General features: G+C 41.3%; 1 protein-coding gene across 1 annotated transcript; it reads left to right on the forward strand.

The window, feature by feature from the left end:
- Positions 1-10,342: 10,342 nt before the first annotated feature.
- On the forward strand, positions 10,343-14,087 carry glulb (glutamate-ammonia ligase (glutamine synthase) b). The gene is made up of 7 exons (XM_084425231.1): positions 10,343-10,497; positions 11,905-12,088; positions 12,194-12,355; positions 12,457-12,603; positions 12,703-12,830; positions 12,909-13,108; positions 13,210-14,087. Exons 2-7 carry the CDS (start codon positions 11,923-11,925, stop codon positions 13,523-13,525), a joined length of 1,119 nt encoding a protein of 372 aa, XP_084281357.1. The 5' UTR covers positions 10,343-10,497; positions 11,905-11,922; the 3' UTR covers positions 13,526-14,087.
- The last annotated feature ends 2,192 nt before the right edge of the window (positions 14,088-16,279 follow it).

A 16,279-nucleotide genomic window follows, 5' to 3' on the forward strand; every position in this document is an offset into this window, starting at 1 on the left:
GTGTCTGTCTCCCTAATTAATGACACCAGCACGTCCGTCAGTCTTATTCACTTACACTGTATGATGTGTGAAATCTCATTTTAAGTCCTTGAGAGATTTTTCACTTCATATTCTATTTACAGATCTATACAAACCCACCTGGACCAGCCAGCTGTACCCACCACATTTCCCCATTGTGAAGAAGAACAGTGGTTAATCTGTAAAAATCTGTATACATATGTTCAAACAAAAGAGTTTGTACTTCAGCTGTTTACAGATGTGCTCTGACAGCAGAGCCATGTCTCTGACTCCTGTACTCAGGGCTAAAATAAACCTTAGATTTACTATGATAAATGTGTTTTGTAAATGAACCATTCCAAGGTTTTTGTTTGGATGCTTCCTGCCAATGAGGTACTCAAGAGTCCAAGTGCACATGGCCAGTGCGATAAATCCATTCATTCAGATTCAGGGTGACACTAATTCATCTCACTGCTTATTTTTCTCACATTATGTAGACCAGAATAGCATGCAAATGCCTGATTACACATAATATATGTATGCATGTGCTTACTGAACACCAGGGTAGTCTGAGACATATAAGGTTGCCATAGTTTGAGTGTTTAATCATTCCATTTTGAGTATAGAAGTCGTGTTTAACTTGTGCATACTCTATTTTGCCTAAATAACTTATTTATTCAGTCACATGTTATATTAGGTGTCTTAAGCTATGTAGTTACATCACAAAATAAGTATTTTTGTGTTGATGTATTGCAAAACACTTTTGCTGCTATTGAGGTGGGAGACGCACTGAAAAAAAATATTTTAGCTGCTTGTTCAAATTGCTTAGTTAAAATGAGCTTAAGCAACACAATTGCTATACAATTTGTCCTAACTTAATTTGGTTGTGTTCAGTCTGCTTAAATATATGTAAAATGTAAGTTTACTTAATCCGTTTGTGTTGGATTAACTGAAACTGGGCGGTGCTTGTTAGTTGGGAACTAGTGGGTTACAATTGTGGAGAAGAGTGGAGCATTTGGTTAGGCTGTGGACTGATTCAGATACTTTTAACTGTTTTGGCTAAAGGAGCATGCAAATCTTAGCATTTAAGATGCTAATAAGTGCTATTATAGTGCTAATAGCTAGCTATAGTCCATCAATTCAGTTGTGTGACAATAAAATAAATCAAATCTTATTGGGATGATTGTATAAATGAATTTGAATGCCTGAATCATATCAGAGAGCTTTACAAAATTCACTTTGAGGAAAAGGCTTCTGGGGGATGTTTGGCTCGAGGTCATGGTGCAAAGGACCCTAGGTTGATTTTACTCGGAACCATCCCTTTAATTGGGTCACTTAAAATGAATTCATTCCATGATGTTGAAGTTACATGAACAAAAAATGTTTGTATAACTTTGATTCATTGATTCATGTGGGACCGGTGTACACTATTAAATCATGTAAATCCAACACACTTTTTGGTTTGGTGGGTTAATGGTTAAGAGAACAGCAAACAGTGTTATAATAGATGTAATTACAGATGTAATTATGTGCAGGTATTTTTTAAATGTAAGTGCAATTTAAAAAACATGCATGTACACAATAAGTGCATTATATCAAATTATTGATTTAAATGTTAGTACATAGTAGTTAAAGACACCCCAAGTAGGCTACCTTTTATTATTCTATTTATCCATACATAAATGACAGGGGATGATTAACGTAACTTAGGAACAAGCGCAAATGCAATGAATAACCATGGAAACCATGTCTTATGTGAATTGAGGGTTTTTTTGTCTTGTGTGCTTTTTTTTTGTTTTTGTAAAAAAAAAAATGGCAAAGGAAGAAAATGATAATTTGATACAAAATTTAGATTTTTTTTATTTATTTTTTAGTCAATGTGTGACTTAGTGAGTCTCCTGCATGATATTCCCACAGAAAATGGCATCATGGAAAACTGAGTAGGCTACATCAGACTGGTCTACATCTGATCTTATGTAGTTTGTGTCTGTGGTGGAACCAAAGCTCTCATGGGAAGCTTCTGTCAGTCTCCACCCTCCCTCAGTATAGGTTATTGTGGTGCATTGCAGAGTCTGATGACTCACCCACAGGTTTCACTGATCACAGGAAATTGAAGGGTGTGAACACATGATTTATTAACATTAGCATTAAAAACCAGTGCATAAATAATAGGAAACTGATGTTACAAGTCATCCAGGACTGGGAGCATATTGAAAAGCTGGTAAATACAAATGTTTATAGCTATACACAATTATTTTCCACGAAAAGTGTTTAACTGAAGATAAAAAAAAAAAAAAAAACCCGAACAACAGAACAGACCCTTGAAGAGCAAACAACAGACCACAACAACTCCCACCTCTTGCAATATGTCTAACACCTCAACTTTTTCAGTTCAGATTGTTACCATGACACTGAGGCTTTGCTTTGGTTAACTGCACTTGAATGCTTCAGTTAGTTAAAGTAAGTGCGACAATAGTGCATTGACAGAGTTCAGTGTAACCACGGCAATATCATATTCAAGCCCAACTGGGTAATAATCCCACAGAGGAGAATCAGCAAACTGGCCTGTCTAGCCTCCTAGCTCATTAGTCTCTGTGCATTAATTAAGGAAACATATTCCTCACACTGCCTGGGTGACAGGGATTGTAATGCCATTAAGTGATTCACTCCCTTTCTTATTCCACTCTGATGCTTTTTCAACATATGTGTAAGGTTATTAAATCTAAAAAGATGTATCGCAAGTTAAAGCTTAGGCCTATTAAAATGAAACAGCTGGGTGGCCTTTATGACTTGTAAGAAAGCAAGTATTAAAATGAACATGTTTCGATATTTACACAAGAATCACGTCAGAATGGCATGACGTGGTTAGGATGAGGATTTGGTGTGAATGGAGAAGACGCTTACGTTGATTGTTGGTTGGGTAGAATCGGGTCATAGGAAACGGTCTCACTCACTTTTTCTGATGGGCAGTGAGTCATCCAGCTCTACGTCACTGGACAGTGACTACTCTTCGTGCATGTGAACGAGAGAGAGAGAGAGAGCGCGCGGGGGGAGGGGGCCTTGTAGATGTGTTTGCATTATGGTAGCCTATGTAACTGCTGAATTCAGTATGACCCAATGCAATAATAAGTTAGACAAAATCTTTAGTTTAATAAAAACAGACGTCCAGTATAACGATAAACACCTATGTAAATGTTTCTAAGACAAATATTTTAGATATCTTTCATTGTGGGCAGGATCACCGTAAATGCTGGATCTCATGTGTCGCTTTAGTTTCACTAGAAAGCATGAAATTAATAAAGCGTAGAGCGACATCTTGTGGACATAGCAATCAATTGTTTGACCTCGTTCATATCCTGTCATTTACAACAGACATCATAAAAGACATCCCTCCACCATTATGTTTAATATCTAATATTAACTAACTAAATAAAAAAGATTAATTAATAATAATAATAATAATAATAATTTAATAAAAATAGTCCAGAGGGGGTACTATTTAGAGCTGGAGTTGATTGTCACTCTTGAGCCCCTCTTTTAGAGACAGGCAAGCAAATGTTTAATCCTACCAAGCTTTTTAAGGACGATGTGAACTCGTGAAATTTGTTTTCCTTCGGTCATTGATGGCTAATATCCATCTTGTTACTTACAGAATATGCCTCATGACTCATTTTTATCAAAGCAGAAATTGGCATAGGCCTATAACATTTATTTTGTTGTTGTTGTTATAGCGAGACCTGCTCCAAAAACACAATTTATTAAGCTACTGACATGACTAGAATATTCATCTTATGTAAATATATGTGATGTTAAACATCATTTAATTGTTCGTTCATCCATCCATCCATTCATCTCCAAACCGTTTGGGTCACAGGGATGCTGGAGGATGGATGGCCAGTCCATCACAGGACTCAAAAAAAGACACACAAATTCGCTCTCTCATTTACACCTATACGGACAATTTAGTGTCTCCAATTCACCTATGCTGAATGTTTTTTGGATTGTGGGGGAAACCAGAGCACCCGGAGAAGCCAACACAGGGCAAACTCCACAGAGAAAGGCCTCCTGGCTCAGCCGGGACTTAGAGGATCTTTTATCTCAAAGGCAACAGGGCTACCCACACTGAGCCTCTGTAGCCTACCGCTCCCATATTTTAAAAATTATGTTTAAAACTTTTTAATAAACAAAAATTTGTGCACCTTTAAGAAAGCTAAAAGATCAGACCACTTTACTTAAATTGCTGGGAGAACTACAACATTCATTATGGAGAGTTGCTCTATCCTACCCAACTTAAAGGAACACTCCACCGTTTTTTGAAATAGGGCTTGTTCACTTTCTTTCCTACATTTAGATAGGTGGGCAAATGCATTTTTGTCTCAGTGCATGGATTGTTTTAGTTTGACAGGGTCGGCGCGAGCTTAGCTTAGCTTAATGAATGGAATCCTTTGTTGCCAGCTAGCATGTCCTGAGTAAAAGTGATTTACTTTTTTTAATTTACTCTCATAAATGATTTATGATTTACTCTCATAAAATCAGCCATGTTCATCGCCATTCATGTACTGTAGGAAAAATAGCCAGCTACTATTCACGCCGGTATGTTGACGGAAGTCGTGGGATTTCATGTGTTGCGTGATATCTCTGCGCTGCTTCGGCTGTGCTTCCCCCTAAAATAGTCAATATCTGCCTAGGAAATCGCCTAGTGTTAATCTGCATCGCTATTTGTACTGGTTGTGAATACGCAGGCCACAAGAAGTAATTAGGGTTTTTTGGGGGGTTTTTTTTATAACTTTTACTCAGGACATGCTAGCTGGCAACAAAGGATTCCATTCATTAAGCTAAGCTAAGCTCGCGCCGACCTTGTCAAACTAAAACAATCCATGCCCTGAGACAAAAACGCATTTGCCCACCTATCTAAATGTAGGAAAGAAGGTGAATAAGCCCTATTTCAAAAAACGGTGGAGTGTTCCTTTAACAAGGCACTTAATTACCAGGAAGGTCCAGGATTATTACCCCTGCAACCAGTACAGGTGTTGTGCCGAATTTCTACCATTTAGACGCGTAGAGCCGTCTCGTAGAGGGAGCTCTAGACTGTGTGATCGTGTTCACAACCCCTTTTGGCAGGTCAACGGGTATTCGTTGAGTATCCATGCATGCAGAGACCAGCGCTCTGGATGAGGATGCCAGATCGAGCCGCGGGTTTGAGAGAGGAGGTCTCTTCTCACCGGGATCGGCCATGGGGCTGTGTCTGCCAGCCGCATTAACTCCGGGAACCACGTTTGATTCTCCCAGTGCGTGGCTATGAGGAGCACCGAGTGGCGCGTTTCCCTGATTCTCCCGATGACCTGTGGCAACAGTGAGACCGGGGGGAAAGCGTACAGCGGGCCGCTGGGCCAGGCTTGGGCCAGCGCATCCTCGTTCTTTGAAAAGAACCTTGGGCAGTGAGCGTTGTCTTTTGACGCAAAGAGGTCAACTTTCGCTTTGCCGAAAAGGCGCCACAGTAACTGGACTGTCTGGGGATGCAAAGACCATTCCCCCGGGGGAACATTGTCTCTGGACAGTCTGTCTGGACCGTCGTTCAGGTGACCGGGCATATGCGCGGCTCTCAGCGAGCAGAGTGAGTGCTGAGCCCAAACGAGGAGGCGTTCCGCCAGGGCGCAGAGAATTTTGGATCTGACACCGCCCTGACGGTTCACGTAGGACACCACTGACGTATTGTCCGTGCGGACTAGTACATGGTGATCCCGCAGGTATGGGAGGAAGTGCTTCAGCGCATTCTCGACCGCCAGCATCTCTAGACAGTTTATGTGAAGGCGATTCTCCTGGTCTGACCAGAGGCCATAGACCAGTCTGCCCTCGAAAAGAGCCCCCCAACCTCGGTTGGAAGCGTCTGTCGAGACAACTTTTCGGTGCGAGACAACTCCCATTGTCACTCCCGTGTGGTACCATTCGGCCGCCAGCCAGGGCTGCAGGGCTGAAACGCAGCCATGATTCACACTGATTCGCGAGCCGCTGGCAGTCCAGGCTCGGTGAGGCACTCGCGCTTTCAGCCAGCGTTGTAGCGGGCGCATGCGCAGTAAGCCCAGCTGGAGCACAGCTGCAGCTGAGGCCATATGGCCCAGCATTCTCTGAAATGTTCTCAGCGTGACCCGACTGCCCGCCTGGAAAGACGCGGCGAGATGTCGAATGCGGCGCGGGCGCTGCGTTGACAATCTGGCCGTCATAGCCACCGAATCCAGTTCTATTCCCAGAAAAGAAATTGACTGACGGGGCAGTAATGAGCTCTTGGTCCAGTTGACCGAGAGACCCAGGCTTTCCAGATGGCTGAGGAGCGCTGTTCTGTGAGACATCAGCTCTGTCTCTGACTGCGCCAGTATCAGCCAGTCGTCCAGATAGTTCAATATCCACATCCCCTGTCTTCTCAGGGGAGCGAGGGCCGCGTCCATGCACTTCGTGAATGTACGGGGTGCTAAAGACAGGCCGAACGGCAGGACGGTGTATTGATATACCTGACCGTCGAAGGCGAATCTCAAGAATGGCCTGTGACGGGGTATAATCTGGATCTGAAAATATGCGTCCTTCAGATCGAGAGAAATAAACCAGTCCCTCGGGCGAATTTGCGCGAGGATTTGTCTGGTTGTGATCATTTTGAACGGTCATCTCATGAGAGCTTTGTTCAAATATCTCAGATCTAAAATAGGTCTTAGAGCTCCGTCCTTCTTGGGTACGAGGAAATAACGGCTGTAAAAGCCCGTCTCGCTCATAGAAGGATGCACCTGTTCTATAGCCCCCTTGCACAGCAGCTTTGCTATTTCTGCCTGAAGTAGGTGCGCTACTTCTGTATTCACTCTCGTCTCGGTCCGTGCTCGAAAGCGCGGGGGACGGCGAGCGAATTGTAGTGAATTGCCCTGCTTTATAGTATTCAGCACCCATTCTGACACGCCCGGGATCGCTTCCCATGCTTTCGCACGCATAGCTAGGGGTCGAATGGTCTCTGGGTTCAGATCGCCGCGCTGTGCGGGATGGGGAACCTGTATCAGAGGGGATGGGGCGGCGCGCGCGCCGATGCTCGAATACGGAGGCTCGCTGACAGCGGTGACGGGCTGGGCAGCACACAACGGCTCGGCCGCTGTGGACGGAGAACATTTTGTGGCGAGAAACCCGTGGCGCGAGAGCGGCGTCGGGTGTAGCGTGTTTATTGGTAAGTGCGCACGCTCGTGAGCGGTCACAGGGCTTACGTTCGCAACACGCCCAGTGTTTGGGAGCTTTAAAGGAGCCAGTTTGGGAGCCAGTGTTTCACGGAGCGCTCAGATTCACTCATATCTGCGAGCGTCAACCAAAGATGTCTTTCGGTGACGGTGAGCGAGGCCATGGATCTCCCGATGGCTTGTGCCGCGGACTTTGTAGCGCGAAGCGAGAGGTCCGTCGCGCTGCGCAAGTCCGTCAGAACAGTTTGATCCGGGCCTTTCTCGTCCATTTCGCGAAGGAGATCGGCTTGAAGGATCTGGAGAACAGCCATAGAATGCAGGGCGGAAGCAGCCTGGCCGGCGGCAGCGAAGGCGCGGCTGACGAGAGCTGATGTGGTCCTGCAGGCCTTGGACGGCAGGGCAGACTTTGAGCGCCATCTGGCAGAAAACACCTGTCGAGTCTGTCAGGGGCGGGCACCTTCGGTGGGGACCACTCGAGGCCCAGTTGGTCGACCGCCTTAGTGAGGAGGCGGAGAAGTTCCGCGTCGACATTGGCGTGGGACCTGCTAAACTCCCGTGTCGAAGAGGAGGCGGAGCGGTGAGATCCGGACCACTCTTCGCTGTCCGAGGCTAGGAGAGAGCAGCTGTCACCGATAGCAGCCTCGTCAGCTTCATCCCCTGAGGCGATGGCAGTGCGGGCGAGAGCCGGCAGCTGCGCGTCGGAGAAGGGGGGCGGAGAAGGAGAGAGCGAGGCTCGCGGGAAGGGATCCAGCGAGCACTCAGCTGCTGCATCGGGTTCCGGTGGCCTCTAGGAGAGGCGCTTCTTCTTGCGCGGCCCGGTGGAGGCAGGCGGAGAGACAGCGAGAGCGTTGAACGAGGCGAGTCGAGCCTGCAGGGTCGACATCGGCAGTTCTTTGCAGAATTCGCAGCCCCCCGAAGAGAGAGCGAGGTCTCGTCCCAGGCAGAGAGCGCAGATCACATGGCGGTCCCTGTCGCTGAGCGGGGCTCTGCAAGAGCCGCAGGAAATGCGAGGCATTTTGAAACAAACGCCTCGCGCTCTTTTAGAATAGTGTGTCGTGGAGCGAGCACACAGTGAAGCACAGCAAAAAAGGATACTGTCGCCGGATAGCGAAGCAGGCACGGATGGCTGAAGGCGGCGAAGACGACCGGCTTCCTCAGACTCTATCCTCGGCTTGCTGGTCGCTTGTTTCGACGGCGGCTTCTCTCAGAGTCCAGCGATGCGGAGAGCTTCGCTGAAGAGACGAAAATCAGGGGAGCAGCCTCCGAGCCTTCCTTACATACGCTAAACCACGCCCCTTCTGACGGGTTGTGACACGTGAGGGCGCCTAGCGCCCTCATTGGGCGTGACGTCACGCCAGGCTCAGTGGTAGGCTGCTGCAGTTGCCGCAGGGCAGCCAATGAGCACGCTAGATAGCCTGCTCTAGGTCTGCGTGCTGCTGCACTGCATTGACAAGATTATATAAATGAAGGAAAAATTTTTGGCTTCATATCTCGAGAAAAGATGACTTTACCTGTAGCATAAGCAACTTACGCAATGCGAGAGAACCTCTCGTAAGAGAACCATGGTTACATGCATAACATGAGACGTTTTTATTTATTTTTGATTACTGATGTAGGTTATACTGACACAAACTGAAAATTACAGTTCAGCATGGGGCATTTCTAACGAAACACAGTTGATTAATATTAAACCCGGAGATCTGGACTGGAGTAGTGTTTTTTTTTATTTTTTTTTATGTTTACAAAAAAACATATGCATACCCTGTTTTCTGCTCCGGACAGATGTTTTTTGGAAGCCATATAGCTAAATGTCAAGACTCATGTCATTATCTGCCGCAATGCATGATGTCCGAGTTTTAGAAAAAATACATTTCCACATGACTCCGCTAAAGTTGAATCTGCATTTATATTTGAATATTACTAAAAAATATGTTTACATAGTGATATGCTACTTGATATTTAAGAGCAAGGGGTCCGCAGGTGGCAAGCAACCCAAAAGCCATCACGTGGTAGAATGGAGAAAAAAAAAACTTTGGAGAAACCAGGCCAGTTCTCTGGACAACGAACGAACACGGTGTCATTATAATTCAGACTGCATCATAATCAGAAATCAGATAGGCCTAGGTAGCATTCAAATATTCATCCCGTTCCTTTAGCTTGGAAGATCAGATTCATCACCCCAGTATTGAGATATAGCATATGGCAGAGGACCTGTCTGGTTCTTGTAGTCTCTTCTGAAGATCTGTGCTGTCATGTCGATGGGGCCTTCACAGGGAATTGTCCATACAATCTCTGCTGACATTCAGGTGTGGTCGTGTTTAGGTGCAGGTCGACTCACCCTTTAGCCTACCATGTCTTTAGTTTCATAATATGCTCTATTATACACAAGTAACAAAGAGTCATACAATTTAGAAGAGTTTCACATCATTTACACTATGTGATCATACTCTTTTCTTCCAATTGCATTCCACTTGAATATAATTTTCAAACAAGACTTTGTTTAGCCAATAAAATAATGATTAAAAAAAAAAGTTTATCAAAACTCAAATAGTACTCAACACTTTGCACAAAACCTTTGAAATACAGTGTTGTCCAAAAGTCTGAGGCCACTATAATGAAAATTGTTTACTTATTTCTGATTTAATATGGAGCCAGGAGCACAACAGGAAATGCCCGTTATTCGATGGATCAAAATGGAGGACCTATCTGAATGTTGACCTTTAGGCAGTGAATTGTGATTAGTGTTTTTATTAGGTAGGCTACGTCTATAATATTTCACGTACAAAACTTTCAGCTGTGCACGTTTGCTGTTTCCACAACACCACTAGAGTGCGTGATAGACCGGTGATTGCTTAAAGCCTCTCTTTTTTTCTTGAAATCGACAGTCGTTTTACTGGCTGGTTTGCATCTGGTTTTACTGAGCAACAGTGCTTTGGTCAGTGGACGGTCATTATGTTCAACTAATTATTAAAAGATGATGTACAAATTATTTACATCAACAGAATATTTGATGTTCTTTGTCTAAGGAAGACATCCTGAAAAGAATGGGATGATCCGCCCATTTTCAATGGGGTCCAATCATGAAAGGATCATGTAATATGACGACACCTAGCCAAACTCAAATCACGTTTTACTTCATCCAATCAGCAGCGAAAGGATCTGAAACCCACTTTAAAAGTTCGGCCAAAGCAAGCCCTGTTAGTTTGGAGGATGAGAGGCAAACAAACAGGAGTATTTTCTAAAACCCTCTGGAAATACAGCCACTCCTTTAGTGACTATTTATACTCGCTTATAGGTTTGTATCTTCGTTAATAATTAAAACTTGTTTATAGTAGGAGTGAATATTCTGGTTAAACGATGTTTAAATGGCATGTTTTATTCTGAAGGGTGTAAATGGGTCATTTCGTAGTTAAAATCGAGGGCTATAACATTTATGTGTTAGCCGGAAGCGCTTTGAATGTAACTTGAGTTGCTTCGATGTCGTCACAGCAATATGTTGCATCAGTTATATTAGCCAATGCCAAGCATTTAAATGGCTTAGTTGAACATTTGTTTGTTCCACCGGTTAATTTCTTCCCACTGATCCTTATTATATTCTGTGGTTTGTGTTAATGACGTTGGTTTCGTTTTATTCATTAACAATAAGGCCGTATTAACTTAAGAAAATTGTCGCTCGCGCTCGGTACTCTATTGTCTGAGTTATTGCGTAATGACCTGAGTGGCTCAACCGGCCACGTTGTTTCTGGTTATAGGGATTTCTATGCGAGCGCTACCGTCAAAAGTTTGGAATTGGAAACATTACTATTTGTAATCTTTTTAAAAGAAGTCTCTTTTGCTCATCAAGCCGGCGTTTATTTGAACAAAATACTGAAAAAAAAAAAAAAAATTATACTGTGAAATTAAAATTTATTTTAAATACTTTAAAATATAATTTATTTCTCTAATGCTAAGCTGAATTTATCAATCATTTACTCCAGTCTTCAGTGTCACACGATTCTTTAGAAATCATTATAATATGCCGATGTATTATCAATGTTGGCATTTTTGGAATCTGTGATAAAAAAAAAAAAGTAGTTTTTTTTTCTTTCTTAGGATTCATTGACTAAAAATGAAAAAGAACAGCATTTATTTAAAACCGAAATCTTTTGTAACAATATACCGTTCAAAAGTTTGGGGGCAGTATTTAGTTTATTTTTTATTTATTTATTTTTTAAAGAAAGTAATAGGCCTAGGCCTACTCTTATTCAGTAAGGGTGTGTTAAGTTGATCAAGTGAAAAAGAAAATATTTCTATTTTGATTGAATGCTGTTCTTTTTAACTTTTTATTCATCAATAAATCCTGAAAAAAGTGTCACAGGTTCCAAAAAAATATTAAGCAGCACAACCGTTTCCAACATTGTTAATAACTGCGAATCAAATCAACATTTTAGAATATCTGAAGGATCATGTGACACTGAAGACTGGAGTCATGGTTGATAAATTCAGCTTTGCATCACATACATTATTTTAAAGTATATTAAACTAGAAAACCATTATTTTAAGTTGTAATTTCACAATATTACAGTTATCTGTATTTTTGAGCAAATAAAAATAATGCAGACTACTTTTATAAACATTGTGTATGTATGTGTGTTTTTATATATATATATCACACACCCTTTTTGAATGCTGTGAGTTAATTTACAGTGTTGTCTCCTGATAGGTTTGATATAGCACCACCATGGCCACTTCAGCCAGTTCCAAGCTGAGCAAAACTGTGAAACAGCAGTACTTGGACCTCCCTCAGGGAAACGAGGTTCAGGCGATGTACATCTGGATTGATGGAACCGGGGAGGGATTGAGGTGCAAGACCAGGACTCTAGATTCAGAACCTAAGACCATTGAAGGTAGTTATTGTCAATTCAGATTATCATGTTTCTAAAAAGAAAAAAAAAGGTTTACTGAAACAGTGTTGGAAAAATGAGTATTTGTGTTCTTATGTGTCTCTGTAGAGCTTCCTGAATGGAACTTTGATGGCTCTAGCACATATCAGTCTGAGGGGTCCAACAGTGACATGTACTTGATACCCCAAGCCATGTTCAGAGACCCTTTCAGAAAGGATCCCAACAAACTGGTTCTGTGTGAGGTTCTCAAATACAACCGCAAACCTGCTGGTAAGTAGATTTCAATACCATAATTGATATTGGATAATTCGTTATACTGGATGATTTTACATTTGAAGGTTGCATTAATGTTTCTTGTGTTGCTCCCTAAGAAACCAACCTTCGTCAGATGTGCAAAAAGATCATGGGTATGGTGCAGAACCAGCATCCTTGGTTTGGAATGGAACAGGAGTACACTATTCTCGGTACAGATGGTCATCCATTTGGTTGGCCCTCCAATGGCTTTCCTGGACCTCAAGGTAGATGTCACCTATGGATGTTTTTTTTTTTTTTTTTTAAATGACAGGAAGACTCCTGTTGGTTTAATGAAATTAATTTGATTTGATTTGTTTGATTAGGTCCATACTACTGTGGTGTGGGAGCTGATAAGGCCTATGGACGAGATGTTGTAGAAGCCCATTATAGAGCCTGTTTGTATGCTGGAGTAAAAATCTGTGGCACTAATGCTGAAGTCATGCCTGCACAGGTAAAGTTATACATTTAGAAAACCATTTTTCAATCGAATATAGAAATGAGTTGCTGAAGTTGTCTTGTTATTCTTCAGTGGGAATTCCAAGTTGGCCCTTGTGAGGGTATTGAGATGGGAGACCATTTGTGGGTCGCCCGCTTCCTCTTGCACAGGGTTTGTGAAGACTTCGGCGTTGTAGCCTCTTTTGACCCAAAGCCCATTTCAGGGAACTGGAATGGAGCTGGCTGCCACACCAACTTCAGCACCAAGGAGATGCGTGAGGAAGGGGGTTTGAAGTAAGTGTGTGAAAGAAAGCCTTGCATCATGTGCACCAAACAATGTAGAGCTGACATAAAATGGTTTTTGGTTATGCTAATCAAATTTAACTTAATTTTAGATATATTGAGGAGTCAATTGAGAGGCTGGCCAAGAGACACCAGTACCATATCCGTGCCTACGATCCTAAAGGAGGGCTGGACAATGCCAGACGACTGACTGGCCATCACGAGACCTCCAATATCAACGAGTTCTCTGCTGGAGTGGCTAACCGTGGTGCTAGCATACGAATTCCACGATCTGTTGGCCAAGAAAAGAAGGGCTACTTTGAAGACCGCCGTCCCTCAGCCAACTGCGATCCATACGCAGTCACCGAAGCTCTTATTCGCACATGTCTGCTCAGCGAAGAGGGTGAAGAGCCAATGACATACAAGTGAAATACTGGACATTTTAAGTAATTATCTCTTACTGATGGCTTGCATTTTGTTCATTAGTCCATGTGAAATGAGGGATGACACTAAATGGATCACTTACTTGTTGGTTGTAGAAAGGCACAGTTTATATCCTACAAATTTAGCTTTCTCACTGCCAGTTACTTTTTAAAACTGATTTTAATGATGAATTATATCTGATTCTGGCAGGAATCCTAGTTTGATAGAGGTAAAAGTGTGCACCCAAGATCACTATAAATTCTTCTACTTGACCTTTATGACTAAAGCTGTTCTTGTTTATTGATCCGTTTTAAGTATGTTATACAATTTAACATGTTTTTTTTTTTTTATAAACTAACTGTAGATATTTGAGTTCTTACTGTAGGTTTTTTTTTTTTTACCAGTTTATAAATTATAGTACTTTATCACAGGGACCAAAATGCATTGTTTGTACTAATATGGCTCTGACTGTTGCCTGTTCAAAGGGTTGTGCATTTTATTTGTGATGCCATGGTTCAGAAAAATGTAACTTTGTCTCTTTACATTAAAACACCAAGAATTTTACCAAGATGTGATTTCTGTGTGTTTTTTTCCCCCTCCTATCAGTCCTCTTTGACTGATTGCTGCAATGTTGATTTTTGTAGGGTAGCCTGGAAGTTCGCATCACCCTGGTTCCCTTGACAAATACCAATAGGATTTTTTTTTTTTTTTTTTTTCATTAGACTTGGATCATTGCAGAAAATAAGCTCTGTGACCAACAAAAGTTTGATTCGTACATGTTTTGTTCATTAAAAAAAAAAAAAAAAATTCAGAAATTAACAAGTTTTATGAATTTGGAAGCCTAAAAATAATTGCTTGAAGTAAAATGCTACATCGAGGCAACTATATCACAGTTGCAATGTCATCTCTATTAAGGCTCCCAAAAAACTCATTCAATCTTTGACTAAAAATTTTTTTTCCTTAAAAGTCTGAGTGAAAATAGTTTGAAAGTATGAGTATGTAAAAGTGGACTAGTGGGTAGGTTTTCCTGTTTGGCATGATTGTTTAATGTCCCCAACAAACTGTTGTTAGCTACCGCCTTTTCCAAGAAAAGTAAACGCTTGAAAATCATAAGGTGGTGTTACTTATGTTTTTTACATAGAAACAATACAATATGAAAATATCTTGAGCTTGTCTTAAGCACAGATGTTTTTTCAGGCATTTAACCATAAATCCATTGACTTAAGGATGACAACTGGAAGGGCTAAAATGCTAACTTGTTGCCAGCTTTTAGACCACAAAAAAAAAACACATCCGTGCAATGCTTTATATTCATGTTTTTAGGAGCTTTAAAGATAAATGATGGTAAACTCTTAAAATCTTTAAACAGTGGAGTACTGAGGTTATGGGATGGTTATAAGAGTAGAAAAACTGGTTTGGAGTTGGACCAAACAGTATTTGTGTATATAATGTCATGTGTTACTTCTATTTGTGTGATGTGCAAGACTGTGAGTACTAAAGTGGACCAGAACAACACTGCCAAACAAACTGACAATAAATATTTTTATTTGACTGTGCTGGAAAACCATTTTGGATTGTTCCTTCTCAAATTTATCCCAGTTTTATATGTGCTTGTTTGTGAACCCTGCCAAGACTCATGTTTTGATTTCCAGAAATGCAATTATAGGATTAAAAGATGTCAGTTCTCAGAAGGTAAGCAATGTCAACAGTTCTCAGACGGTAACAAGGAGATGTAGGCTTAGAAATATTCAGGGAAGTAACTTGTTTTTATGAACCTGTTTTTGTATGTTTTCATATCACCGAATTCCTCAAAATTAGTTAGTTTAAGATTGCGTAAAACTGAAAGCATGTTGTTTGGTATGCAAAAGAGTTGTCATTCATTGTTGCCTGTATTTACAGTATTCTTCAAATAGAAATCAAAACTGCCTAACCTTTTATCACGTGAGGATATGTTGTGGCTATATCTAGTGCTGTTCGGTCATTTTTCCCCCAACATTTTTTACTTCATCGGAATGGTGCAAAACTTAGTAAATGTTTTGGCACTTGCTATGTGAACACGCACACACAACACACACACACAAAATTGTGAACATGATTCAAAATGGTTAATGGTCACACTTGTACTGTTTGCAGAAACGAATGACCACATTGGAAATGAATGGGAAGCAAATGTCATCTAGTGAAACGTTTGGTACTCTGCCCAAACAAAATCTCACTGAAAGCTCAACTTGTTTAGATTTATGGCTTTGATTTTATGACAGTTTTAGAGTAAAACATGTTTTGGAAAATATATATTTCACCTAAAATTTAAAAAAAGTATTTGTGTGCACTTTTCATAATAATAAATTCAACTTCTGTAACTTTTATTTTTTTAGTTTAACTTTTATTTTTTTAATTTCACTTCACCAATAATCTGCCAAGTGTCTTCTTTAAAAAGAGATGAAACATGCTCTCCAAATCATTCAAGATTTACAACAGTTTAAGTTGGAAATTGCATTTTCAGGTCTATGCTCAAAAAGTGATTAACAGGTTATAATTGGATCATAACTATTCCATAAATATAATTTAGCACCATAAAAATACTAAATATTAAATAAATAAAAATATGCTCAAACTAAAATATAGAGTATACATTAATTTTATTGAAAAACAAATCTGTAATTTTTACAGCAAAGAGGGTTAAGATTGTGACTGTGATTTGGCAGAAAAAAACGGATTTGAATGACTACTCTGTAGTCTGCAGTCCAAACACACAGGCCT

This window comes from Rutilus rutilus, assembly GCF_951802725.1.
Source record: "Rutilus rutilus genome assembly, chromosome: 12".
Classification (NCBI taxonomy): Eukaryota; Metazoa; Chordata; class Actinopteri; order Cypriniformes; family Leuciscidae; genus Rutilus; species Rutilus rutilus.